General features: G+C 36.0%; 1 protein-coding gene across 2 annotated transcripts in view; it reads right to left on the bottom strand.

Moving 5' to 3' along the window:
- Positions 1-864: 864 nt before the first annotated feature.
- LOC110378493 (scavenger receptor class B member 1) overlaps positions 865-17,649 on the bottom strand; it is an 86,004-nt gene continuing 69,219 nt past the window's right edge. For both annotated transcript variants that reach the window (XM_064042718.1, XM_064042719.1), the window contains 7 exons: positions 10,883-11,089; positions 9,844-10,070; positions 7,773-7,927; positions 7,089-7,210; positions 6,480-6,605; positions 5,792-5,934; positions 865-5,044 (listed from right to left, as the gene is read on the bottom strand). In XM_064042718.1, the coding sequence (XP_063898788.1) occupies positions 4,930-5,044; positions 5,792-5,934; positions 6,480-6,605; positions 7,089-7,210; positions 7,773-7,927; positions 9,844-10,070; positions 10,883-11,089 (1,095 nt within the window). In that variant the 3' untranslated portion in view covers positions 865-4,929. The remainder of the gene's footprint in view (positions 5,045-5,791; positions 5,935-6,479; positions 6,606-7,088; positions 7,211-7,772; positions 7,928-9,843; positions 10,071-10,882; positions 11,090-17,649) is intronic.

The raw sequence follows: 17,649 nt of genomic DNA, 5'->3' as shown, positions 1-17,649 counted from the left end.
TTTTTTAACTCAGAACGTTTAAAATGTAAGCAAGCAACAGCTTATCGTCGCAGATGGTTTTCACGCTCACCACCGCAGCTTCGGCTTGCTGGCCGGCTCTGCCGGCCAGCCTCAGCCGCGTCGGCGGGCGTTAAAACTACCTGCGCTTCAGCTCGCAGGCCGCCTCACCCCTCCGCGCCTACGCGGTTTTGAATTGCACTCTAGGGGTAGGGCAGACAAGACTACGTGGAGTCGGTTTCGCAGTGATTCGTTTTCGTCACTAAATTAAATTTTTAATACAATGTTTTTTAATTGGACGAGCATTATTAATATTTAAATTAACATTAAATGATAGGTCGTGTTTTAATCAAAATGGCGAGCATGCAACTGCTCGCGAATAGATTGGAATCGTAAAGTTTTTCGCGGCTATTCCAATGTATACACGATTAGTTTGCGTGCGGACTAGCACTGTATATTATGGAACAAAGCAAGATACTTTGGCCACTACAAAATATATGCGAGTATTTGCGTATTGCTGCTGTATACATCGGAAGACTTTGTATAAAAAGTGAATTCCAATCTATTCGCGACTAGTTTCACACGCTTGCGTACTAGCCATGTATATACTGTAAATACGCTGCGCCGAACCCATTTAAAATTGGGAACAGGGCAGGAGGAAGAAGAAGAAGTCAGGCCGCACGCCTATGTCAGACTTTTTGTAGGACAGATAATTAATCGGGCTGAATTTTTGAAGGATTTTTCTGACCGAGTTTTCTACCAGTGTTTTCTATTTTTCACCGATTTATCGGACGTGGTCGGACAGCCTTATTACGTCTATTTATTTTTATTGTATAGGGTTTCAAAATAAAAAAGAAACACAAAAACTATATCTTACACCTTCATTTTATTTACAAATTACGAACAATTTTAATATTTAAAAATATAATTAAGTGATGTTCTAAATTACTGAATTTGAGCAACAATCATTCAGTTTGTAGACTTGGCCTATTTTATATTTGGCCAAGTCCTTAATAGTCAAGTTTACAATGTTTATACTTGGCCTCATTGGCCAAGTTTTATAGTGATATGTCGAGTTCAATGTTACAAAAAATATATAGGAAAGGTACAAAATATTTTGGCTATATATTTGTTTCATTTGATATTTGAATGATTTACACAAAATATACATAGCCAAGTCCTTACCAAGGACTTGAAATCATTTCCTCTTTTTTCATATAATGGGAAAGTTTGTTATTCAGTACTGCTAGTTAATTCACACTTCTTTAGCCTTCAAAGTAGCGTTACTTAGAATTTATGTTTAACTGACAATAATCTCATATTTGTATTGACTAAAGAAGTGTGAAAATTAGTCAAACTTGTCGTTTTTTCAAAATATGTCTATCTTTATAAGTATGTTTTCTTACGTTACGAGATTTTGTTAAAAATAGGTAAATCGTTTTTGTGATTTTAAGAGACACATACTACAAACTAAAAAGTCGGCTAAAAGGTGACCCGATGGTTGTCAATTTTTTTTCGTTTTAAAGGAAATCTTGATTCCAATCACAGTCGGTCTGATACCGGCTAAATACCTGATCTTTGTAATGTGCGTACTACCATTCATCTTCATACTGATTTATGAGCCCAAACAAACTATCGGCCGACTAAAAACTTGCAGTGTGCTTGCAGAGTAACAGTGATGTAATAAAAACTTTGATTTTGTAAATCCGAGTTTAGGCTATTTAATAAAGCCTTTTATATAGCACCAATCTTCAATCTTAAAGCCACTTCTCATACTAAAATCTATATCAAAGACATCAGGATATAATTATCATAAACGAACATTGAATTAAAATATACTAGGATAGGTATTTCTAAGGAAAAATGCCCTGACATGGCATATCTCATCATTCGCCGAGCCTTCTCCCAACTATGTTGGGGTCGGCTTCCAGTCTAACCTGATGCAGCTGAGTACCAGTGTGCCACAAGGAGCGATTGCCTATCTGATCTCCTCAACACAGTAACATGTATCTATCTTGGAGGCACAAATCTTTATTAAAATGTCATATGATTAAATATAATGATGGTCAAAGTAGTTGTAATTTCTAGTATTTCTATCATAACTCAATGTTCATTTACATATAAATCAATGGTAATCTTCATAAAAAATTTCAACCTTGTGACTGACAAATAAAGATCTTATCATTGGAAGACAATTTTTTGATCTGCCCTCAAATCTTTAACAGTGGATTTTAATAACCTATCCATCCGCTGTTTTTCGATTAGATATTGAAATTTGACATAATTTATATCAAGCCAATACCTAACTTCAATACCTTGTCGAAAAACACTGGATGGATCAACAAAAATAATCACACTTCACATAAGCACATAAAAATGTAGGTATATTCCTGAAATATTAATGTCATTATCAGTTAAGCACCTCTTTCTAGTTTTTGGCAAACTAAAGTAAAAGTCTAGTCAATATGGCATGAACACCATTTGATTGTCATTTCCATAATGTCTAAGTACGTATTCCAAAATAGATTTCGATATTGTCTAAATGAAAATCTATTCGTAAACGCCTGAACGTGCAAATGTAAACTTGGCCAATCTTGGCCGTGGAATGTCAAAGTAAAATTTGTTCTTCTATTCGTGCCAAGTTATATACACATCAGACTCAGTTTGGCAACTTGGCCTAAAAGTAAAACTTGGCCAAGTTGTTAACAAAAATATATTCAAAACAATTGCACGCTCAGAAAATCTTAAATTAAAATAGCAACCTCTCCTTCTAAAACTAAGAAACTTTGATATTGGTAAAAAATATATTAAGCTAAGGATGGACGGACCACAAGTAATAGACTAGCAACTATCGGTAAATTAGTGTTTTTTTTTTTAATTAAAAAAAATAATAGTTTTGTCTAACCTCTAAAAATTTATCGATACATCGACTAAATTGTTTAGTCGAGTAAAAGATAGTCATATAAAGATTTATAGTTTTAGTAATAAACTAAATAATTTAGTCGATAAAATATGGATACCAATGCAGTCCCAACATAACACCTCTATGTTTAAAACCGATATATTAAGATTTTAATGGCAACCCGAAGCCCAGAGAATTAAAAATAAAATTATTGTTGGCCCATTGTCTATGATTACAGCTACGAATCATAAGCCACAGAATTTTATACGTTGTTATTTATCAAAAGATCCATTTATAGAAAAATATGGAAGATTTTTTTCAAAAAAGTCGAAAGTTAAATAATTCATAGCCATAATCAGAGCCAAGTTGCCAACAATAATTAATATTTACAGATCAAAAATTACATTTCTAAGTGATATGTCAACATGTGTCAAAAAAAAATATGTAAATGTAAAAATTTCCTCATTATAAAATGTCAAATTGTAAATATATTTCTACGATATTTTGTTCAATATTTTACTAATTTATTCTATTAACATGGAATATTCTCTTATCACATTCGAAGACATTTATATTTTACATTTATATAAAAAATAGTATAAAAACTTTTTGAAGTTTAGGCGGTGACATTTTTATAAAAGTAGAATATGGATATACCTGGGTGAATCATTATACAATAATGGATAAGTCTCATTTTATGTATGTATATTAAAAAAAAACTAACAAATAAATATATATAAAAAGTTTTCAAAAAGTAGCCAGAAACCTTTTTTTAAATTGATCTCTATATATTTTTTTATACATCCACATAACGCAATAAAGTGTATATGAATTACCGCCTTAACTTCAAAAGTTCAAAATAAAAATAAGGTGGTACAAAAATAAACGCAAATGCTTATACATTCATAAATTCCAAAACTATGAAATTAATATTCTCTCGTTCAGAGCATACTTGCGATTCTAAGACGCGATTATTTGTCGCAAAACAAGATTTTTGTGAAAAAATTGAAAAAAAATTGTGATGTAAGTCCAGACACAAGTCTAACCTGATGTATTAAATAGTAAAAATGCAAATAATTAAAAAAAATAAAAATGTAAATAAGGCAGCAAAAAGATAAAAAATATATACACAAAACAATATAAAATAATTCTTAAATACAAAACGAATAAAAATCGCACGATCGAATCGCAAATGCATGAACTGAAAAACGTATCGTAAAAATTAAATAAAAAGAAAACTGTTCTATATTCGATGTCATAATTTTTCATTAATAATATTTTCTATATGATATTACAATTTTTCTTTGATAACGAAAACAATTGCATAAAAAATGACATTTCTTTTAACCATTTTTTCACAATTATTTACAATATCAAAATGTCAAATTAAAATTAATTAATAATCAGCGATGATACAAAAAACGCTGTCTTAAGACTCGGTCGCCATTTTGGAAATATTTTTTGGTCTGGCAACACAACTGTAATATAGATTAAAAATACTTTGTGACTACAGATTATAATTCTAAATATTAAACTAAGTGAGGATGTATTTCAGCTATATTTTTATACTCGTATTTAGAGACATTTTTTTATTTTTTCCCTCAATAAGATCTGAGATTCGACTCCTGCGCAATGACATCTATAAACACGAATATAAAATATTTGTAGTCTTAAGACAGGTTTGTTTTAAAACGAATTTCTGAAAAGCTGATATTTGGAAAGCCTACATAAACAAAACTTACGGATGTCATTCTATACGATCAAAAATGCTGCAATATTTATATAACTGAAAACTTTCGCTTAGAACAAAATAATAATTACACAAATACAATTTTAAAACAACAAAACATAACTCACTTTCAACTTTCAACTCCAACCAAAACTTTCAACTCCGGTCAACCGAACTTTCAACTCCGGTCAATCAAACTTTCAAAACCGGTCAGGCTTTCCAAACAGGTGACTTTATCGAGCTGATCAGAAACTCTCTTGTTTTATATATTAATAAAGTTATTGTTTTTATTTACTGTTGATTATCTCCGACTGTTCAACTCGTAACCGTTGGCGTCTTTGCTCGGAGTCTTGGCCGGCGGAGGCTTGGCCACCACGTGACCTTCAAGTCTGAGAGTGCTTTGACGGTGGGATGATCTGAAAAGAAATTAAGTATTAAATCATCTGCCTAGCGTTTTTGCAAATGTTGGGGTCGAGTTTTGATGAATCCATCTTCCGAGCCTTTTTCCCAACTATTTGGGGTCGACTTCCAGTTTTGTTCGGAGTTTTGGTGTATGAATAATAGTGTATCACATTAAGGGCTGATTTTTCAATCATCAGTTAACGTCTATCTGAAGAATAAATATGGCGGTTTGACATATTTTCCATACAAAAGCTGTCAAAACGTTAAAAATATTCCTCAGATAGGAGTTATCTGGCGATTGAAAAATCAGCCCTAAGTCTATCTGACCTCCTCAGCCCACCGACATGCAAGCCAATACCCCTTGACAGACTGCTTGTCAGACTATCTGGCTTCTGACTACCCGTAACGACAGTCAAAGATGTTCGGTGAGACCCAGCAATTTAACGTGTCTTTCGAAACACGGAGGTACTCGTTTTGACAAGATGGTTATCCACACTTTTTTTTTACTTGTGATCGATCGACCCATGTCACTGTTATTCAACAAAATATGTTTCAAAAGGGTGTTCGTATAATTTCTTCCTGGTTTTTACACTTGGTGGCAAAAATGGTCGTAATAAGATGGTTATCCACGGATTAGTTCTACCTTGATCGATCGGCCCATGCCGCTGTTATTCAACAAAAATATGTTTCAAAAGGGTGTCCGTATAGTTTCTTCCTGGTTTCCCCTTTCACGTGAGCTCGTGTGTACCCTGGCTACATACCTGATGAGGCAGGTGACGGCCAGCAGCAGCAGCAGGATGCCGAGCGCGGAGAGCCCCCAGCCGAGCGCCGCGCGCGCCACGGTCGGCACCTTCGTGGCCAGTCGCAGCAGCGACGTCACCTGCTCCGGGAGCTCGTCGATACCCTGGGAATACGAGGGAAAGGTGTAAGATATATGGAAAATACAAAGGGAGATGATAAAAACATGAGCTGATGTTTATCCGAGCTGAATGCGTCAAAGAAATTGGGGCTATATCCCTTGGTCTGCGGACATGAAACTTTCGGGAGGCGAGCGTTTTGAAGACGGTTCGATTTCGATGTATATTTCACAGTTATCCATTTAATTCTGCTATTTCATTGAATGACCAGCGGGCCCATTGAATTGAAGATATTTAATTGCATGACTACAGGACAACTTGTATATACGTCATTATAAAGTCATATTATTGTAAAGGATGCCAATGAGGCGATATCTTTCTGACAAAACATAATAGTTATAAAAAATAGAGTCTAAAACTTTCGAACTCTCTTTAGCACATATAAAAAGATATGCACCCACAAAAAATGACTCATACTAACAAAAAGTGAGTTCAAACAGACAAAAAAGTGAGTTGTACCCGCAAAAAAGTGAGTTCAAACCAACAAAAAAGTGAGTAGTCCCTCAAGAAAGTGAGTTGTAATCATGCTTACCTCCTCGAACCACAGGATAGGGAAGACGATGTCGGGGAAGTTAGCGACCTGCTTGATGTCGACGACTTGAGACACGGCGAGGTTGATCTGTATGCGGGCACGGGCTCGCATCGCTATGCCCATCTCCTGGAAACCGAATATAGACCATTATAAATTATTTCTTTAAAGAAAGCACAAACGGTGTATTATTATTATAGAAGGAAAATTTAAAAATGTCATCTTTGTAGAGGACAAACACATAGGAAGTGGTGAAGGAGCCTTTGTGTTTTGAAAGCTGTCTTTTGTTCAGACGTTCAAATACTGCAAATTCATCAGCCTAATATGAATGAATATGTTTTAAGTTCATTTATTCACTTCTAATACAGTATAAACGAAACAGTTATCCCAAATACAGTAACTAAACTAAACAGTTACACACACAGAACACTGAATAACAAATAATACAAAGGAAAAGCTTATTTCATAGGAAATCTCTTTCGGTAGGTCCTTTATGGGAGAGTTAAAATTAATAAAGTTCAACAACATGCATTTATCCATAAAAGGCCTGTCTGTTTTTCTCTGAAATAAAATTACGGCTTAATCATTCTAGTTTCACCAGGCTATGCTTACCGGCTGCACGTCAATGAAGAGCCTGTGCTTCTCTGGCTCCGGGGGGGAGATGCCCTCCACCTGCTCCCGGAGCATCGGGTCAGCCAAGTAGAAGTGGGGGAACGAGAGCATGATCGGCGAGTCTGAGGAGAGAACGTGGTCATTAACAGGTACTATGCAAATGTTTTAATGTGTGTTTCATCCCTACTAATATTATAAATGCGAATGTAACTCTGTTTGTCTGTCTGGCTTTCACATCAAAACCACTGAACTGATTTTAATAAAATTTGGTACAGAGATAGATAGAGTTGACCTTGAGAAAGAACATAGGATAGTTTTTATCCCGGACTTTTGAAGAATTCTCTTGGAAACGCGATATAACCGAACTCGGGCTGAAGCTAGTGAAGTATAAAAACCCGGCCGGTCAAACTCGCGCACAAAGTTTTCCTTATCGTTCTGTTTATGAATCTGTTTAAAAATATCTTCATACTTTTACAGCACAGCGGTAACAGAAATAAATGCATTGTCGGTTAAAATTTCATCTGATAAAACCTGGTGACAAATGGACAGCAAAGCTTAGGTTAAATAGGTTCCCCTTTTTACTCTTTGGGTGTGGAAACCTTGAAAGGGGTCTAAAATCTTCCTGCACCTATGTTTTTTAGGTTTTGTTTCTTATATATAAAATTATGTATGATTGCTACTTACCATACTGACACAGCGACACATTGAACAGTCCATTAGGAGCGCAAGGAGGACCAGCGGGACAGAAGCACCTGTTGTGGTCATCATTCGAGAACACATCCTCGGGAGGAGTGAACCTGTAGCCCTGGATACCTGCTGATGTAACCTCTTCGAGGAACCTGCAATTTTGAATAACTTTATTAATAATGCCCTCAAGACTCGAGAGAGATTAGGCGCAGGACTGACATTAACGCGCTCTCTGAAGCTCGGGTGTGTCAATAACCAACTTCCAGACTTCGAGGCTGCTCTGTGAAACTTTCTTAAAACCCATAAAGCGATTTAATCGCTACCCGGGCATCGAACCTGAGACTATGTGTCAGCAGTCACGTTATGCGACTATTAGACCAACGAGGCAGTTGACTTTATGTAGGTACCTCTATCCATAGTCAAAATTCAAACGGGTTCAACGATATATTCTTGCTGATCTCAGGAAAAAGGAACCAGGAACTAGATTTCACCCGCGATCCATATAAATAGTGTAGTGACAATATTACTGTTTGTTACAGTTACGATATACCAGGAGTGTAAACACATGTCAGTTGTTGTAGACTAGGGCTTATTATACGACTGGATTATACAATGGAATATTTTTGGTAATGGAACATTCGAGAATTAGCTTCTGTCAGCGACCCGTGGGATTTTTCGCAACCAGAAAGGTCTTATAGACTACCTCGATAAATGGGCTATCTAAGTAACATTTTTTTTTTCTAAATCTAATCTGTCTTGTAGATATTAGTGCACTCATCATCATCATCATCATCAGCCTATCGCAGTCCACTGCTGGACATAGGCCTCTCCAAGTGCACGCCACTGAGATCGATTTTCGGCTTCTCGCATCCAGCTCCTGACAGCCGTCTTGCGCAAGTCATCACTCCACCGTGCCTGATGACGTCCTACACTACGCTTGCCGAGGCGTGGTCTCCACTCTAGAACTCGTTTACCCCAACGGTTATCGGTTCTTCGGCTAATATGGCCAGCCCACTGCCACTTCAGCTTGCTGATTCGGTGGGCTATGTCGATGACCTTGGTTCTCTGACGGATTACCTCATTTCTGATGCGATCCCTCAGAGAAATGCCAAGCATAGCCCTTTCCATAGCCCGCTGAGCGACTTTAAACTTGTGGACCAGCCGTACCGTCAGTGTCCACGTTTCGGCTCCGTAAGTCATGACTCAAACAAACAAAATCTTCAGATTTATCTTTAGAACTGTGTTTCTATGAAGTTTCCACTCCATCATTCTAAAAGTCAAAAGATTGGCGAATCCTTGAGCGAAGCTTGTCCCTCATGTTGTAGCAGTTCACTGAAAAACCGCTGCACCGATGCTGATGAAATTTGGCAAGGAGCTAGTTGGGACTCTAGACGCTAATATGGCTCACCTTTCATTAAAGCCAAGAAGTAATTTCTTCAGGAGGCAGTTGAAACTACAGCATACAGCAGCAAAACTATGGGAGTTTGCTACTTACGCTTTCACAGGAAAACAGCTGGACCGATTTCGATGAAATTTCACAAAGATATACTCAAGATCCTGAAGAAGGATATAGGCTACTTTTCATCCATAACCAACTTATCTAAAAGCTAGTTTCCTCACCTCAAAGGCAGCAATCTACACAGATCCTTGTCGTAGACCGCGAGGGTATCGTTCATGGAGATGTGCGGAGGGAAGATGGACCCATCTGAGCCTGCGATGCTATTGCACTGGTCTGTCGTCCAGTGCTGCATCTTGTCGCGCATGTTATAGCTAATTACAGCAAAACCGCTGCACCAATGCTGATGAAATGTGGCATGGAGGTGGGTTAGACTCTATTGGGAAACATTGCTTACCTTTTATAAATATCCATGTATAAGTTTCTTCGGGAGGCAGTTGAAACTACAGCATATAACAGCAAAATTTTGGGTGTTTGTTACTTACGCTCTCACGGTAAAACGACTGGACAGATTTCGACGAAATTCTACACAGAGACAGTTAAAACCCTGGCAAACGATTATAGACTACTTTTCATCCAGATCCAACTTAGCTGAAAGCTACTTTTCCTCACCTCAAAGGCAGCAATCTGCACAGATCCTTGTCGTAGACCGCGAGGGTATCGTTCATGGAGATGTGCGGAGGGAAGATGGATCCATCAGAGCCCGCGATGCTGTTGCACTGGTCTGTCGTCCAGTGCTGCAGCTTGTCGCGCATGTTGTACCGGCTGATGATGCCGTAGTTCGACATGTCGTCGGATCCGGTGAACATTGTTACCACGTCGGGGCTGGTGCCGTTTTTCTATGGAAAGAAGTTATTGTAAAGATAAAATTATACTTCACTTGTAAATAGACAGGCACTTGACTAAGTAAACAATCTTTTAAGGACTTATTTACAAATGATGTCCTCCTAGCCGATTATCGACTACGACGGCTGTTCTCATGTAAGGAGATCGACGACCTCGTGCTCAGCAGCCGCTAGACCAACGAGGCAACTAGACTAGACGAGAGTAGTCTTTAGAAATAACCCTTAAATAAATATGCTACTACTTAAAATAATATTTCAATTGATTAAGTAATTTTTATTTACTGTATTACCTATACATATTATTTTTTATTTGCATATTATTTCTTAACTGCGTTCTATAAAAATATATATAAAAATTTTATAAAAAAATAAACTTAAAGTCTAGTAATACTGTGGTTTAAAGCTTCTCCAAAATCAAGCAGACAGACACGTGTTGTTGGGGAATTTGTTACACCACTTTTTCCCACCAAAAACATATAAGAAGTGGTGAATAGTAGATAAAATATTATAAGAGCGGCTGTCTATTAGGTATTGTAAATTTTGGACGCTCAAAAAGTGATGCTTACAGCCTAATATTAATTAATAATAATAATTCATCTCCTTTACGCAAAAATACAACATTTTTTTCATAAAAATGAATAAATATCTGCCTACGTCTGTATTCTAACTCTATTAATACGGGTCTGCTGGAAGAGATTTCATTACAAATAAACACTAACTTTGCACTATTTCATATTATTCTTCTATCATAAGTTTACTGTGTAAATAAATAGTTAAATAAAAAATAAAAATGAGTTACAACTCACCCCATAAAACAGTCCAAACTCCTCATAGGGCAGTTTCTGTTCTTTAGGCACCACATCCTTGGCCAGCTTCAGCAGTGGGTCTTCGTACCCCCACAGGAGCTGACCCACGGAGACTTCCACGAAAGGCTTGATCTTCAAGATATCCATGATGGAAGCCATGGCTAGACGGAGGAAACGGGCCGCGTGCTTCGATTGGGAGGTGGCGCTCTGAAATTTGAAAGAATGGATGGTTAGTTAAAAAAAAAGGTTTTTTAAAGACTAATTGCACTTATTAATAACGAAGTAGATATGGTAAAGGCTTCGAAATGTTCCTATAAAATGGAATTGGTATGGATTAAGGTATCTTTATGTCGTGCGGAAATAAGTATAACTTACAAAAGTAAAATAATAAGTATGTAAGTTAGGGTGTCCCAAGACATAAGGGGGAATTTTTTTTTCTCGAATTAAAGTACGCATACCCTCTAATTTTTTTCGTTTTGACCTCATTATCTCCTATGATAAATATTATCTCGATCAGACAGTGGTAACCCGTGCCGACTTAATGCCAAAGTTTTCACATGAAAATTTGTACTGACTTACTATGGAGAAATTTAGATCTTAATTATTATTACTAAAAATAAACCTCGAATACATCCAAATAATGTTTTATCTTCTCATATACATTGAAAAATAATTTAATTGTTAAAATTTTCATTTTAAAGTAGTTTTTTTTACAGTCAGGATAAATCCGATGTTCTAGGACGGTACCTAACAATAATTGTTTTTGCTCCTCATCTACTGTGATTAATCAATAAAAGTCTTGCATGAGCTTCACCGATCTTTCGGCCACATCGTTCACTAACTCTCAGTGCTGAAACTTTGGCTTCTTGATACGAAGCATTATTTGACTAGAAGGTAGGACACATTCATGTAGAAAACTGTCATTAATTTTAAGGCGATCTATCAAAGAACTCGTTTTTTACTGAAATTAGAGGAAGAAGTTAGAGGTGATTTTGTCATACAACGTACCGTTAAGATCTTCTTTTGAAAAAAAAATTAACCAAAGACAAAATACCCCTGAAAAACGATACATCCAATCGTTTTTCAAGAGTTATTTCCTCTTTGCTCCTCTGAGGCGCGTGCTTTCTGTAACTCGCGCTAACTGTAGGCCGGCTGCTCTCCTGGCTGTCATTTAACATTTTGGACAGTCGTTTCGGGTAGTCAGAAGCCAATAAGTCTGACACTAGTCTTATCAAAGGGTATTGGGTTGCTGGGTAACTGGGTTGAGAAGTCAGATAGGCAGTCGCTCCTTGTAAAACTCTAGTACTCAGCTGAATCCGGCAAGACTGGAAGCCGACCCCAACATAGTGGGAAAAGGCTCGGGACATGATGATTTATTCTTATTAATCAAAATCAAACAAATTACATATGTAAGTTGCTGAAAAAGTCGTGATGGCGTTGCTTAAAAACGTCTTGTGTCTTTTGTCCCTCCAAACTTGATACAAGGTGACGAGTTTCGTCACACAATTAGGCAAAGATTTTGTTGGAATACGCGCCTTTTCCCAGTAGATAATGCATTCGCGAATAGTAAGATTTACGTTTTCATTCACAATTAAATCAATTTCCCGAATAGCACTAAGTACATAGTATACAACAAAGTCGCTTTTTCTGTCCCCGTGTACCGTTGTAAGCTTACCTAATTCTTCAAAACTACGCAACCGATTTTCATGCGGTTTTCTCTAATAGATAGAGTGGTTAAAGAGGAAGGTTTACATGTATAATAACAAACATTAAATAGCGGAGAAATACTGTTATTCCGTGCGAAGCCGGAGCGGGTCGCTAGTTGTACAATGAAACTGCCAGAACTTGTCCATTAGACGCAAGTTTTGAGCCCGTCATTTGATGCTTTAGGTCCCCTAATTGAAAATATACCTTTTTTATAACTGCGTAAGTCTAGTGACATGTTGGCTGTTTGAAAACAATGATTCGATCACTAAATAACAAGAAATCACAAGCACATCGACGAGTTAGATCGCGTTAGTCTTAGAGAGCAAGTATGACATACATACAAATGTAAGTCGGCACGGGTTGCCGTGGTCCTACCATCGTAAAATTTTATTTATAATAGTTTTGGACCAAAAGGAAAAAAATAGGAGGGTATGCGTTAAAAAAAAATGATTTTGATTTTTTTGGGACACCCTAATGTAAGTACTGTAGGAAATCAATTTTATGCCACGCATACGTGAAATAAATGGTCTTTAAATGGCCTAAATTAGCCGAAAAAAAAATTAAGACTAAGGAAGTGAAAATGGCTTTAATTAGTGCAGACGAGAGAAAATTGATCGCTAAACTAAGGAAACGTTTAATATTACATATACTAAAAGAAAAATGAATTCATTAAAAGACCGTTAAGATATTTTTAAGTCAGTCTGGAATTTTAATTGAAGTTATCAAGATTAATTCGAATAGGTATTAATACTGGGTACTATATAAAACTAATTTATGTTTTAGCCTACTAGACTATTAAAGATAAGTACCTCTAGATTAGGTAGGTAGATAAAAACTAGATTAGCAAAGTTTTTTTGGAGGTCATAAAGACCTTGAATAAAGCTTTTAATAAGACATCTAAAACCGCTTAGTAGGTAAATTCACCTCAAGCCACTTTACGTTTTTAATGTAAAAAAAATTAACTTGATTGCAAAAAAATGGCACCTGTGTTGGATATTCATAAAATCAGTTCAAAACATTTAAGAAAAATACTAAAAAATATTTTTTTATTAAAAACAAGCTTCTTCTTATAGAGAGAAGAGAGTGTCAACCCTACGTTTTATATCAAGAATAAATGAAATGAAAATCTTTAATCGCAGAGACATGGTAAATACAAAAGGTGGTAAAAACAAAATAAGTCTCTTAGCATATCTCGCCTTCAGTAGGCATGCGAGAATTATAACATAAATTATGCTCAAACCTATAATCTAAAACTAAGTAGGTACAAATCTATTTTCTACAATAAACTATTCTATTGTGTAGAAGCACTTTTCTATAAGTCAAGCTTTTAACTTCTTTTTAAACATTGCTTTAGGCAGCTCTCTAGGAATTTTCTTTCTCGAGGAATTTTGTTAGGTACATATGTTAATTACCATCATTCGACTATTTTTCTTATGTTATATATGAAACCGAAAATAGATCTCAGTGGCGTGCACTTGGAGAGGCCTATGTCCAGCAGTGGACTACGATAGGCTGATGATGATGATGATGATGATGTATGTAAAAAAAACAAGTAGGTACATCATTAATTTAAACTATCTTAAGAACATAATAAGCAAGTGACGTCCAGTTAACTATCTAGTTAAGCGACAACCTTGCACTTTGAACTCAAATTAAGCCTAAGATGTTAACTTGAACCGAGTAGTTAAGGTCAACCGTAATGCGAAAACTTCCAGTTAAATTGAGGAAATAAATATTGTTCTTATATGACCGTGATATTATTTTAAAATATCTACTTAAAGAGGTAAGTGACTGCTACTGGTCAAAAAGCATTTTAAAATTCTATATACCTACTTAATATAGTAAAGTGAAATCCTTTTTATTTGTTTGTAACCTAAAGGATCCGAAACTCATCATCCTCCGAGCCTTTATCCCAACTATGTTGGGGTCGGCTTCCAGTCTAACCGGAGCTGAGTACCAGTGCTAAAGGCTCCGAAACTACTGAACAGATTTAAAAAATTCTTTCACTGTTGAAAAGCTACACTCTTCCCGCGTAACATAGGCTATATTTTATCCCGGTACAGACAGCAGTTCCCACGGGACGCGGGTGAAACCGCAGGAAAACGAAAAAATTACAAAATATAGACGGAAAAGGAAAAATGCTTCCATGTAATTATAAACAGCCTTAAAAGGGCTTATTAAAAATATACATATACCTACATAGCTATCAAGCAAAAATCGCTCCTAACTTTGAGAGTTAAGGTTGAAAATTGCATAGCACTGTAACACTTACTAAAGTCGTTTTTGATAAGGAAATGTCACAATGATTTAGAGAAAGAGTTCCATAGGTGTAAATTAAAAAGAAATTATCTAGCCTTCACTTTATGAGATGAATTAAAAGATCATTGCTTTAACGTCTTTGAACTTTCTGCTTTTCGAAGAGCAAGGTTTAAACGACATTTAATATATTAATTATTGTACTCCATCATTATTTTAATTTTTTAGCTTTCGCCAGCGAATTGCATCTGCCACTGTGCATCGCGAAAGTTTGTATGTATGGTTGTTTGTGCCTCTGTCACACAAAAACTACTATGACGGTTGTTGAAACTTGCTAGTAATATAGCTTATCCATTAGAATAACAGAGGCTAATATCACTGTATTATATGGAAGCTTCTTCTTCTTGGCGAGTGGATGGCAACCAGATTTATATTTTAGTGGCCCAGTATTTCCATACGCACACATTATTTTCAGTGGAAGCTAGTCTATAGGTACTAAAAGGTGTAATAAAAAAAATGTTGGATTGTGCCCTAAAGACTAACCCGATTTGAAAAATTCTTTCATGCAATAAAACTGTTGAATTAAAAATTTGCAATGGTTTTTATTATTCAGTTCTCGTTAAGGAACTCTAAAACTGTAAGGTGATCAGGTTCCAAGAATCTTCCTGTATGCAGAACCTTGAGTGTCGTGTGTAGAAATAACTATTAAACGAAGGTTGTTCTTATATAGCTGTGAAAACATTAATTGGTCATGTGATTTTAAAATGCGAAATAAGGCACAGGGGCTGAACTAAGTTGAATATTATTTCGGGAATAGATACATCTTAAAAACTGGAATGGAAAAATTATAGAAGTGTTTTGTATGGGGTAACAAAGTGCCTATATTTCACAGGATACCTCCACACAAAGTTATATTCAAATAATTATGCTCAGCCATTTTTACTGAAAAAATAACTACCAGACAGACAGTTGCATATCTAATAAAAGACTTGATAACTTTTCAAGTTTTAACCAAGCATACCTATCATATAAAAACTTATATAAATAACTACATATACAAAAAGAAGTTCTAAACTATGACGTCACAAGATTACGTATATATGTATGTGTCAACATATGAAACGTGTGGTACATGCAAATTAGTTACAACGACTGCCCCGAGTAATTTGGCACGCAGTGTAATATGGCACTATCATTTTTTTACTTTAAATCATTAATCTTTCTAGCTTTTTCCCAACTATGTTGGGGTCGGCTTCCATTCTTACATGATGCAGCTGAGTACCAGTGTGCCACAAGGAGCGACTGCCTATCTGACCTCCTCAACCCAGTTACCCGGGTAACTCAATACCTCTAGGTAAGACTGGTAGTCAGACTTACTGGCTTCTGACAGTAAAAGAATTTTTCAAATCGGTACAGTAGTTTCGAAACCTTTAGGGTATAAACAAAATAATGTTTTCCCTTTATTATATCAACATATATTTATACTAGCTTTTGCCCGCGGCTTCGCTCGCGTTAAGAAGTATTATTATTAATTAGGTATGGTTTTTGCGGCTTTACTTTTGTTTAGCGTGTGTAAAAAATTAGGGCCTACAAAACTTCTTTGTACACAATATTCTTTACTAATCTGTCATTCAACTTCTCCATTAACGTTTAGATTTTCTTTAGCCATTTAAAAAAAAAGTCTAACCAACAAAACCTAAACTTAAACCAAACGAAAACAAAACAAATGCCAAATACAACGCAGGTCGCAGTCTATGACCAAAACGACTAACCAAAACAAAATGCCAAGAAAAGAATCGTCAAATATAATCCGCTAGAAATATTTATGTTTAATATGTCAGTGAGGAAGACAATCCGCAGCAACCAAACAATCAGATTACCTACAGTTCAGTTCGAAGGTAATTAACTGGCGGAGAATCTTAACACCGCGATTCAGAAATGAGACGAAAATGCACAGCGCCATCTAATAGCGGTAGGCAGAACTTCTCAACATTTAGAACTAAACATTATTTTATTCGTTCCATTACGTACTGACAGGTTCAAACTAATACATTTTACATCCTTCATCATCCCTTATTTTATCCCCCGTGGGGGTTGAATGGGAGTTGAATTAATCAAAATCGTATTTAAGCGAACGTCATCATAAAATTCTGATTCGTCATCAGGACTTCTTCATAAAATCTAAGAAGATGTATACAAACTTTCATCCCCTATTTTATCCCCCTAGGGATGGAATTTATCAAAATCCTTTCTTAAGGGTTGCCTACGCCATAGTAGCTTTATGCATGCAAAGTCTCAGTCCGATCGGTTTAAAATTGACAAAGTTTCATACAAACTTTCATCCCCTATTTTATCCCCTTGGGGGTAGAATTGATCAAAATCCTTTCTTAGCGGATGCCTACGTCATAACATCTACCTGCATGCCAAATTTCAGCCCGATCCGTCCAGTGGTTTCAGCTGTGCGTTGATAGATCACTATGTCAGTCAGTCAGTCAGTCAGTCAGTCACCTTTGAGTTTTATATATTTAGATTTTTTACCACTACATAGAAACTTACTTTTTTCATACAAATATTAATTTAAAGTGTAGATTACAAATAACACTGCCGAAACCGTTTCAAATCTATGATTAACCACCATATTTGATTGTTAACGGTACAATTCAGTATGTAAATAATTTGACCGTTACGCGAAATATCGTAGGAGTAGCATTATTAGGTTAATGACCATGCCTTTTGAGAAATATCGGCTATTAGTCACTAGTATGGAAGATCAGCTGTTTTGTCAGCGTTTTATATTAATGTCA

Source organism: Helicoverpa armigera, chromosome 29 (genome assembly GCF_030705265.1).
Source record: "Helicoverpa armigera isolate CAAS_96S chromosome 29, ASM3070526v1, whole genome shotgun sequence".
Taxonomy (NCBI): Eukaryota; Metazoa; Arthropoda; class Insecta; order Lepidoptera; family Noctuidae; genus Helicoverpa; species Helicoverpa armigera.
This window is presented reverse-complemented; position numbering and strand designations above follow the sequence as displayed.